The sequence below is a fragment of the Cottoperca gobio genome, chromosome 13, assembly GCF_900634415.1.
Source record: "Cottoperca gobio chromosome 13, fCotGob3.1, whole genome shotgun sequence".
Lineage (NCBI taxonomy): Eukaryota > Metazoa > Chordata > Actinopteri > Perciformes > Bovichtidae > Cottoperca > Cottoperca gobio.
Window position 1 is genome coordinate 5,604,313 of NC_041367.1, and position 11,484 is coordinate 5,615,796.

General features: G+C 40.6%; 1 protein-coding gene across 3 annotated transcripts; it reads right to left on the reverse strand.

Annotated features, from left to right (window-relative positions):
• Positions 1–3,817: 3,817 nt before the first annotated feature.
• Positions 3,818–10,869, reverse strand: tsku (tsukushi small leucine rich proteoglycan homolog (Xenopus laevis)). 3 transcript variants are annotated; one of them, XM_029447106.1, is made up of 3 exons: positions 10,636–10,869; positions 5,968–6,279; positions 3,818–5,271 (listed from the first exon to the last, which is right to left on the reverse strand). In XM_029447106.1, the coding sequence occupies exons 1-3, from the start codon at positions 10,648–10,650 to the stop codon at positions 4,531–4,533; spliced, it is 1,068 nt and encodes a 355-aa protein (XP_029302966.1). In that variant the 5' UTR covers positions 10,651–10,869; the 3' UTR covers positions 3,818–4,530. The 3 variants fall into 3 exon arrangements, with proteins under 3 accessions (XP_029302966.1, XP_029302968.1, XP_029302967.1); XM_029447108.1 differs by lacking the exon at positions 10,636–10,869 and adding an exon at positions 10,027–10,389; XM_029447107.1 differs by lacking the exon at positions 10,636–10,869 and adding an exon at positions 7,019–7,626.
• Between the last annotated feature and the right edge of the window lie 615 nt (positions 10,870–11,484).

Genomic DNA, 11,484 nt, shown 5'->3' on the forward strand with positions numbered 1-11,484 from the left:
TGCCGATATTTTGTATGCGCCGGCATAAGTTTCTGTCATACGGATATGTGTGACAGGGCCTTTAGGTACAAGTGAACTGCAAAGTGAAGTTTGTTTGGTAGCGATTACACCACAGATATGTACACATGGGATGTACTTCCAAATACTGTTTCTCTTCGGCCGTCATCCGACTGATAACACTCACTCACTCAAGGTCTCTATTGACTTAGCGGCAACTTCATCCGCTAATCAGTGCTCTGTTGATGTATTCACACACGTCTGTTTCTTCACTGTCAGAGTAGTGTCAACAGTCACAGGAGCATGTTCCAATTAAATGTCACAGCGGTTTTGTTTTTCAGTGTCAAACAGAAATGTCAACATTACGGTCCAGATCTCTATCAATTCCAGTTCTGCAAAAAGCTGTTTCACTTCCACTAGCTGTTGAAGGTGCAATGTGTAATTTCCGAGCCACATCTTCCAAATAAATAGGGGCCAGTAGTTCACTTGTAAATCAATCATCAAAACCATCAGTTATTAAAAAAACAGCTGCAGTATGTTAACCTGTTTATATTTTAGTTGAGGTAGTTTGTTACATTTATTGTATTCTACATGTTATAGTTTATTCTTTATATTGTGTATTGTATTCTACAGCTATATATATATATATATTATATTTACTGTGTATTCTTTACTCCTGTAGAGCCGGTCTAAATATCTTTGCTATCTTATAATCTTCACGTGGTGCTCAGATATCTGCATGTTTACTGTGGCACAGGCGGCTGTACGGTCCGTGTAACGTTACGTTTTGATAGTTTGTATGTTGGCTCGGGTCTGAATATCCCAGCACCGGGAGTCACAGCGGGCAGATGGAGCGCTGGGTCTACCTTGTGTAACGGCAGCAACAGAAAGTTTGACGATCCGGCGGAGTGTCGGCTGAATCAGCACTTTCTGCTCACTGCTAACGGAGGATGTGTCCGTCTCCCGTCTCTCTCGCACACTCTCCTACCGGCAGAACAGATGCTGCGAGTCCGTTTCTCCTTTCTGCCACTTTGGATTGAATCAAAACAAACGATCAAAACGTGCAGGGATCATGGATGTAATGGAGACAAGCCCTGAGTCTGCCCGAGTCAGGCAGCTGTACTTCTTCTCTCTCTGAGGTGAGACCGGACGGGCCGGAACTGTCAGTGAGACTGCTCAGTTCAGTAGATATCCCTGCAACACAATACATCTTGGACATAACGTCAACACTGCTACCTCTTCACTAATGTTAGTTAATTGTTTTAATATTTTACATTTGAATTCTGGCATCTTACACATTGAACCTTTAAACTTCGCTGGAGGTGCACATTGTGTTTCATTAGGTGTGGTGTTTTCTCTGCACAGAGCCGAAGACACACCGGACATCCTTTTTTGTCAGCCAGCTAGCCTGTAATGTATCATGCAACACATTTGTGCTGCTTTTCAACACATCTATGCATTTCCCAGACTGGACAGAAGGACATTGTTAGGAACAAACTGAAAAGTAAATGGCCGTGTGACCTGATCTTCACTAAGTGTAGCTTTCATAATTCAAACTGGAACTTTATGCTCAGACATGAAGAGCTACAATAGTGGGGGAAAAATCCCCCACTTTTGATCTATAACCTGATTTGTTGTGCTGTTGCATTCCTAGAATGTCTTTGCGATTTTACAGTGTTGTAGTTAGTTTATCTCATCTTACTGAGTGCAGTCAGAACCGTCCCTGATGGATGGATGGATGGTTCCTCGGATGTCAACGTGCCACCGCTTCAGGAGATAGACACAAAAGCACAAACATCTGGAACCGTTTTCTGCAATGGGGTCAATCTGCGAAGGGCTCTCATGTAGCCTCCTACTAACGTGAAGAGAATAGAGTTGCATTCACACACAAATAAGGATAAATACACTGAAATACAAGACATAATGAATCACTTTGGCTTTGTTATAGATCTAAGATCCTCTGTATTCTCACGCTCAATGGTCAGGATGTAACATGTACAGTACAACTATGGCGCAATCTGTGAAAACCCCTTTGGTTTAATCAGCCTTACTTTTGGCTGTTTCTGGATCTCTTGGGAGTTTAAGAGATGTGTCACAGAAAGAAGGGCATAATGTCTTCTCTGTCTCACAGGACAAAACACTCCAGACACACACACACAAACACACAGGAGATCTGTAAGCTGCCATGACTGAAACCGGGCTCCCTCTTTCTCCTTTCTTTACTCGCCTACTTCCTAATCACCTCCTTGGCAGGTTACCAGTCGTATCCTGTCAAACCCTGGCATGTATGCCCACTTCAGTGTTTTTTTTAAGGACCATTCAAGACCACAAGTGTCGTTGCGTATCTGTGTATCCAGACACTTTCAAGTAAACAAAGCAAAAACAGTCACACATATAAACATGTTGCAGAGTTGTAAAAAGTGGAGAAAGTGCTGTAAAGGGTAAACCACTGAGATCTAAGCTTTCCTGCTGTCCTGTGGAGCGACACACCCTGCTGAGTCATTGACACGCATAGAGACAAATCACACGGAGTTGGAAAAAGCAGGCTCTCTAGCCCAATGTTAAATACAGTGTCACAATCTTTCCCTGTATGTCGTTTTGTTTTTAAAGTGTTTGTGCTCCTCCACTGAAGCGCCAAAGAATTGTTTCTGTGTGTACGTCACACAGAACAAACAGCCTTTAAGCCACAAGTGTGAGAAGAATTTATTACACATATGATTTTTATATATATATAAAGTTATATACAATTACATACATATGAATATAAACTTCTACACCATAGACCGGGCTCTTCTAAATTTCAATTAACCAACTGAAAAGGTGGATTTCCTTTTAAACCTCAAAACCAGAACATTAAAAATCCCCCAAACCTTCACAGATTGCTGACATTAAAAAAAAACCTTAATATGCAGTCGTGAGGCCGATGGTCCTCTCAGGTCCACAGAAACACCACAGGATTGTCAATGTAAAGTTACACATAACAGCAAAGTGCAGCTTGGTGTTTAAACATGAACAGATACTGGCATCACTTCATTACTTATTATGTGAACGTTGTCATACTTCATTGGTCAAATTTGAAGAAAGTGTCTTGTTCTGCAGGAGAATAATTTGCCAGCAGGTCAAAATGTAACTCCCGGTCTATGTGGACACGGCCTGTTTGCTCCTGTTGTGTAAACGTCAAAACAAGCAAAACACAGATCAGTGAGCACCATGTCAAAGGCTGTCAAACGCTTCATTCACCCTACGCGGCGTCCTCGTGAAGGTAAATTGTCCAAACGTAACAGACAAGAAGTCAGATTCAAGTAATGAAATGGTCATTTTGTGGTCGGAACGAGAAAAGATCTTTGCCCTCAACAGTTACTGAAGTTACTGTAAGTTTCCCACCCAGACCGTGCTAAATGAAGGAATGCTGGTTCTTGGATTGTACAGATCCACATTTTGGGGATTTATATATAATATAATATAATATAATATAATAATATATATATATATAAAATAATAATATATATATATATAAAATAATATATATATATATATATATATAAGACACTCATTAGCTTTCTTGCTGAGAGTTAGATGCAAAGATTGATCCCAATCTCATGTCTGTGTGGTGAGTATCAAGCTACAGCCTTAGTTTAGCTTTAAAACTGGAACCAGGGGGAAACAGCTAATTTAATAAACAAGTTATATTTAATAACAGGTTGTGGCTCTATGAGGAATAATACAAGACTCCAGGACGTCACTGCAAGGACAAAGAATAGTCCTCCCTAATATCTCATCCAACTCTCGGCTAGAAAACAAATAAGTGCATTTTCCAAAATGTCTAACTATCCCTTTAATCATTTCAATAAAGCATCACATTCAAAGTCAAATAAAAAAAATCTTAGTGGTCAACAGTTGTAAAATATTCTTCGGTGTGGATATTATAAGCAATGCACGGAAGGTTTTGTGTTACACTGGATGATATTCAGGCCACGTGTAAGTGCATTATAAGAAAAACATCACAACTGGTTTAAGTGCAAATAGCTCTTAATATGGTCCCACTTTCAATGAAGCACATAACATACAGTATGAACATTGCTAAAGGTTTTGCATTTATGAACGGATCTCTACCAGTTTAGGCGACATGTTAAGATGTGAAAGAAAATCGACCTGTGCCATGTACAACGCTGCACATTTAAAAAAGGTACAGCATTTATGATACTTCTGTCGAGAGTTCATGAACGCTACTTTAAAACATATTCCAAAGGCTCACCTGGGAACAGAGGTAATTAAGTGAAAGTAACAACTAAGTGTTTTGCATATCAAAGCAGATAAGGCACAGCTCTAGAATCAGGATTGTACGGGCAGCAGGGGTACACTATCAGAACTTGGTAGTACGACGTGTTGTCCGACCATGCTGGAAATGTGTGTTTACGGTTATATCCGACGTCGTGGGGAGGAGGGTGGGGGGAGCTATTTGATCATCCGACAAGCACTTCTGATGGAGTATAGAGGCCCCTTAAGGAGGGGTCCATTTCCACAGGCGCCGTTTCACAACGCGATGCCCTCCGTATTACAGTTGAGCACATCGCTGCGTTGGACCTGCCCCAGCTGCCGGTGGAACTGTTCCTGCTTCTGGGTCCTCCAGCAGTTGATGTTTTGTCCCAGTGTGATACTTTTAATACTGGGCAGGTGGGTCAGGATGTTATTTGGCAAGGACGCCACACCAGAGCCAGACAAAATCAGCTCTTGTAGGGCGTCTAGTCCGCTGAAAACCGCAGGGCTCAGAGTCTTGAGCTCAGGGTTGTTTGAGAGATCCAGAACTTGCAGGCTCTGCAGGCCCTTGAAGCTGTACGGCTCAATCTTCTGAAGCTCATGGAGGCCACTGATGGATAAATAAGACAGATCTTTTAGCAGAGCAAAAGCTCCGTCATTGATCTGTGTGATGGGGTTATCGTCCAGATTGAGGTACCTCAGTGGAAGTCCCGCCAGCCTCGGTACGCTCAACAGCCGGTTTGCTGACAGATTTAAGCTTTGAATGTGCAACTCTCTTCCACGCGAAGTCGTGGAGACCGACACAAGCTTGTTATGAGACAGATCCACGCTGACGGGTTCGCCATTAACTTTAGTGGCGAACACGTCCATGTCGAACTCTTGGAAGCTGTTGTGGCTGAGGTCAACTTCAGCCAGAGGGAGGCCGGAGAAGCATCTCGGAGAGAGGCTCTGCAGGTTGTTGTGGCTCAGATCCAGAGTCTCCAGGTAACGCAACTTGGACAAAACATTGGATGTTACCTGAAAATGTGAAGGCAAAATAGAGATAAAGATTAGAAAGATTTGAAAAGTTAAGCAGTGACAAGGTAATATTTTCAGAGATTAAATCTCTTGATATACGTCAAACACGTAACAAGACAAAGAAAATCATGTCTCATGGCTCGTACTGAGTTCTCTAGTGTCGACACAGCGCTGTCACAAATGTATCCAATCAAACTTTATTTGAGGTGACCAGCCAACCGTCATATCGCTCTGTAGTGACTTTACTTACCACACTTTTCTTTTTGCTCTGTTTTGGTCACCACCAACAAATATCAAAATATTGTGAGCTGCTAAGTCCTCCACTATGGAGCTGCTAGCTTAGTCTGCCATGCTGGGAGGTATATTAAGTGGGATTTTACACCTTTTGAGTGAACCAAAACAATAAGGAACTTAGTGTGTCACTACACAATATCTATCTTAAAGGGCCTACGAAATGATAAACATCAACTTCTACTGATGATAGTAAATGCTATTTGTGGTGTAAAATAATGTGTTATTAATGACACTATGCCCGCAGTATTTAATAAATCACGATTTAGTATGTCGACCACCGATGTTGACATCACCGCTACCGGAAACAGCCGACGCCGTGTTCTGATGATTATAAATTCAACGTTTCATTTGTATGAATAAGAATCTGTAACTTTTTCATTCAAAGTTTACTTCACCACTGACCTTTGTTAGAAGGTTGTTGCTTAGGTCCAAGCTAACGAGGGTGGTGTAGCCTGGACCGGCCAGCATGGTGTCAGTGAGCGGGCCCATGGCGTTGGACGACAGGTCTAGGTGGGCGGTGTCCAGTGGGATGGGGATGGGCATGGTGGTGCCGGGTCCCAAGCCTCGACAGTACACCCTGGTCAGGCTGAAGCTGTCGAACAGACCAAAGCTTTCCACTTCACAGCGGCAGCCATGGTGGCAGTTCTTGACGTCGCTGGAGTGGACAGAGACCAGCAGCGACAGGCCAAGCCACAGGAGGAGTGCCATTATGCTCTGCAGAGAGAACACATTAATTATTTACATTTGAAAACTTTTTGACGTGCAACTCCTATCACGTGCAAATCAGCTTTCAAGCTACGATCACCCATCTGAGAAAAATGGCTAACTTCAATCCCCAGATTAGATCAGTACACCTTGTCCAAACTCCTTCACAGAACACCCTGTTTGCGCTTTTAAAGAATAGTGGGAGCTGATCCTGCTCAAATGTCATCTTCAATGTATTTGTTAAGCTTTGTGAAAAGACTTAAAGCTTTTATTCGTGCAACTCGAGTAGCCCCAATTTCCTCCCTCTTTGCTTCCCAACGGGTGTGACCTAATTTCTTTGATCAAAGAGTTCATTTGCACGGTCTAAGTTTACTCACTAGAATGAGTATGCACGGTTGTAAAAATTAGTGATTGTAAATCAAGACCCTTAAAATATCTCTACCCGATCTTAGAAATAGGAAAAATAAGATGTGCACATTTTTCTGAAGCCTCAGAGCATGAAGACAAAAATACAAATAGTCTAATACTATAATAGCACTGCATCTGAAATAATAGCAGACGCAAAAAAGCTTCAAATTAAAAAAAGAAATCTAAATATATGGACCAATAATTTGTACGATTAATTTAAAAAAAATTGTAATTAGTTATATTAAAATTCAGTACACAAATATATAATAGGTGAATTAAAAATTACTGTAAGATCCACAACAAATATTTTTATTTCTAACCAGAGAAGATCCTTTCATACCTTTTTCCAGGTGTTGCCTTGTTGTCCCTCTTTGTGTAAATGAGAGCTGAACAGAGCTCACCCACTTCAACATAAGCAACGTGTACACACAGATACACAAACAAAACCCTGATTGGACAGAGGTTAAGAGTTGCGTAACGGGTAAAAATTAACAGTCACAGTCAAGTGGCCAAGGCATGACACAGCAAAGCGTGTGTTAAAGGTACAATGCAGAGTTTTACAGCATATGTTCCTGAATGCAATGAACAGGACATTATTGTGGAGCAAAAGGAAAGGAATAGTAAGTATTTTTTCATGAGCAAATCCTGCCTCTCAAAGAAACACGTGTTCTTGCAAGAAAAAGTAAAACAATTAAGCTCTCTGATCCTCAAACTTACATTTCTTTTGAATTCTGACTCTTTTTTGGGGTATGCATTGAAAACGTACTGAGGGTCTCAGGTTACGGCTGTTATCAGGTGCATCTAACAGGGGTTGGGGGTTATTTATCTTGGTTTATGTAAGAGGATGAGGTTACATAGCTGCATAGTACTTGTGGGTCAACTTGTGCAGGCTGATTACTCTGGCTCAAAGTCTACTTAGACTGAGCTGATCACCTCTGTGCCTTGTTTCTTTGACCCCTGAACTCCCACACTTAAACGGACTGCTTGTAATGCTGATAGTGAATTAGTTTATAATGTAATCAATTAAATAATTTTAGTCGGATGTTTCATTTGTACACATGGTAACTTTAATATCGTTTCATCTAGTACAGAAGTTTGTCAACTTTGTCAGAATTCACTCCATTATATTATATAATAAGTTATATCTTAAGATTAGTATCTTATTTTTTAAGGTGTGTACTGAGTGAAGGCCTGAGTCCCTCCAGCTGCACCTTTTCACCAAACAGGAACAGAGAGTTTTGTGTACACAAATCTTTCACTCCCTGAACAAAACCTAACAAACTGTAACAAACAGAAGTTAAATGGAACGCACCACACGTAAAGGACAGAGGGGAAAACTTGACGATTTAATTCTCTATATTTTAAAAGATGTCATCACATAATGTGTCATGCATAGTGTTTTGGAAATGTACACTTAAGTTTTTGTAGCAAGAAGAAGCCATATGCAGACTAAACATGGGAAACCGCCAGTAAAACAAAGTGGTTCTTTTATTTACGTCTCCCACACTAGTCTTCAGCAGCTCGTCACCTCCGTGTGGTTATGTAGTCACATTTGTCCGTCCCTCCTTCCCTTTCCTGCATCCTTTGCTCCATCTGTTGCTTCGGCAAGGATTGTGAACCTTCTGCACCAGGTGTTCCTCTCGACCTCTCACCAATAAATGTCAGCTAACAGCAAACTGCTGCTGGCGCTGCCTTCAAATCAGACATATTCTAACTACTGCAATTACCCAAAAGGCAACGGAAGTTAGAGCTGCCAACCCCCTGAGTGGACAATTGGCAAAGGCCTGTGAAATATCACGCCCCAACACCTTCTCACTTTTAGAGGTCTTTTCACACCTTTTTATCCTGGGATCCTGCTGTTCTCTGGGGATCACCGGCTATTAGTTCCTCACTTAATTATTTACCTTCCGACAGCATGTATACAGCAGTGATTACTTTCCAAGGCATGTTTTTTTTTTTTTTTACAAAACTATAAACTTATTCGCCACTCTCTCTTACTGCGATGAACCAATAACCATAGTAGAACAAATCATTTAATGTGTCAAAATCCAATATAAAAGCAGCACTTTTATCACCCACAAGCCATACACTTATCTAAAGTCTTTACAAGATTTGCGGCTGGCTTTACTTTATCTAATTCATGCTAAAAAAGTAACAAACTGCACATTTAAAGACAGAGTGAGTATGCATAATATCGACTTCTTCTATTTAACACATTTATTTATCCTGAACAGCACTTAGCTTTCAATGTGTTTAATATCCTCCAGTGTTCTAATGTATTCTTCGTGTCATTGAGATCGCTATATATATTTAATCTTCAAGTGGAAGGATGAAAAGTGTGTAATTTAAGGATGGGTGCCACACTAATCCTTTTAAGCCAAATGAATGCACGACACTGAAGAGGAGGCAGTGAGTTTAAATGAAATTGATGGTACTTAAGTGTTTTAAAACAATTACGACAACGACAATGAGACGCCTAAATTTACAGTGAATACGTGCATTCACAAGCAAGGAGACTAATCAAATACATCAAAGTACGTTTTAGAAAAAGCAGAAGAGACAGTATTACAGAAAGGGATAAAAGATTTACTGGAGGCCTGAATCTAATTACCACTTTTGTCAGTGAGACAGTGTAAAGTAATGTAATAGGATAACTGTAGACTGATCTTTGCCAAAAAAAAAAGGAGCAAGATAACATTGTGTTATGTTGTGTGTGTAGATTTAAGATAGATAAGATAAGATATTTAAGATATTGCCATATTGTGTTTGTCATTTGGGACAACAAAACGCTGACATTTAAATAATTTAAATTAGTCTAAGTGTTTACTCTAGTACTGTTGAGGTACTTGTACTTTACTTGAGTATTTCTATATTATGTTACTTTAGCTTGTGGAATAAAATCCTACATATAAAAAAATAAAACTGATCAGTTTATAAAATGAAATGCATTTCTTTTTTTTACATTAAACTACCCAACAGTAGCATATATAAAGTAGCTTCACTTGAGGGTAAAATATTATAAATAAGTATATATATATAATATATATTGATATAACACAGACAGGGCCATTCTGCTGCACAAATAGCATTTCAACGTTTGAAACTTAAGTTTAAGTTTACTTAGTAAATGTTGGTAAATAATATTTTAATTTTTTACATTTAACAAATAATTCTTCAACCACTGTTTCTAGCATACAACCAACACCTATCCCATCAAAGCCTTGATGAGCCTTTTGTTTTTGTCTTAAACGCCATTTTGCAGTGTGTGTGTCCACCAGCTTTTCACCCTCTTACATCATACAAGTCTGACCAACTGTGATAAATGTGTCACTGATCTCTCTGTATTACCTCATTAAACTACTGCCATGCCCATGGAGGTTAACACAGGAGGCGGGCCGGGTATACAGTCACTGCATGGGCACCTCCGCAGATCAAATTTCTTGCAGCCGTACGTGGCAACCTACGGAGAGAGCTGAGGACTCCATCGCAGCCTTTTCGGATAAAACACCCAAAACAAAAGTATCACATGTGTATCTACAGGTATCGTTAATAACAACTTCCACGTCAACCCCGCCCCTTTGTTGCTGTCAATCACAACTCCGCATGTCACCTCTGCGCGCATCATTCACGAGAGTTTGCACGCTCCATAAAGTTTCTTTCACCGTCTGAATAATTTGCGGTAACGACACACAAGAGCCTGGTCAGTTCAGACGGGACACCATGCAGGGGCGGTTTCTTAAACAAGGAGGCAAACGTGAAACCTGATCTGACCACAGCAGTCCGCTGGTTTCTGTGTCCGAAACTAACGCTTACAGAGCCGACAGACGAACATTTACACTTTACATTTAACACTTTCTGACAAACACAAAGAAAACGTTAGAGAAACTAAAAAATCCGTCCTCCTTTCATTACTTTTTCCTCGTCAGCCTATGTTCAGCCTAAGTTACGATGACTTACTTTGGTGCCTTTCATCCAGACAGTCCGCTTTTCTGCTGTTTTTCACTTCACCGCTCCCATTTTCCAGACCCCCGCAGCGCTCCCGTGTCCCGCTGGTTGTAGTCTGCCTGCTGGTCTACATGAGCTCTGCGGATCCTTCTGCGTGTCTGCTCCGCCACAATAAACTGTCAGGAGCTGGAAACACTGGGGCACACTCGTTGTTCCCATCCCATAAAGTCCTGGCTCGTTTTACCACCATCAAGCCCGCCAGCGTCCAAAATAACAGAACTTCCTGTTGATGCTTTCCGAAATAAAATGCTTTCAAGTGCAAGTTGTTTATAGTTACTCTTTTTAGGCAAGTGTTTGCATTAAATATAGCCTATTGATACAAATGTTGTGATTCTGTTGATGTCAATTAGGTGTTTCATTGTTGCCTCGACTACTGTTGCCAGGGTGCTTTTAAAATCACAAAGGTTTAATCTAATTTAGTAACGAAAAAACTTGCATTTTCTTCTCCTATTTTCCTTTTTTAATTTCACAAACAAATACTTTTAAAGAATATGCACTGAAACTGTCTCCACAAATATTGTCTCAAGGCAATATACAGTATTTCTCAGACTACAGAATCCCGATTTGCTTCCATGACCAATGTTACGCTTTTATTTTTGAAGGCCCACACGTTTAACTTCCGGTGTCGGACTGTAGTTTTGACGCTGCTTGTCGGTGCGCACTCTAGTGGAGACGATGGAAACAAACCCACTTGAAAAGGAAAGCTGAAATACAGCATTGCGCAACAAGGCGGCAGTTTGTGTCATTTTGATGACACTGATTAAAAAAAGAACTTGAACGGAAACCCAGACTGTTCCTGTT

Coding starts and splice junctions, on each gene's coding strand:
- tsku (XM_029447106.1), bottom strand. Junction 5,272..5,967: donor GCAACAACCTTCTAACAAAG/GTCAGTGGTGAA, acceptor TCACATTTTCAG/GTAACATCCAATGTTTTGTC.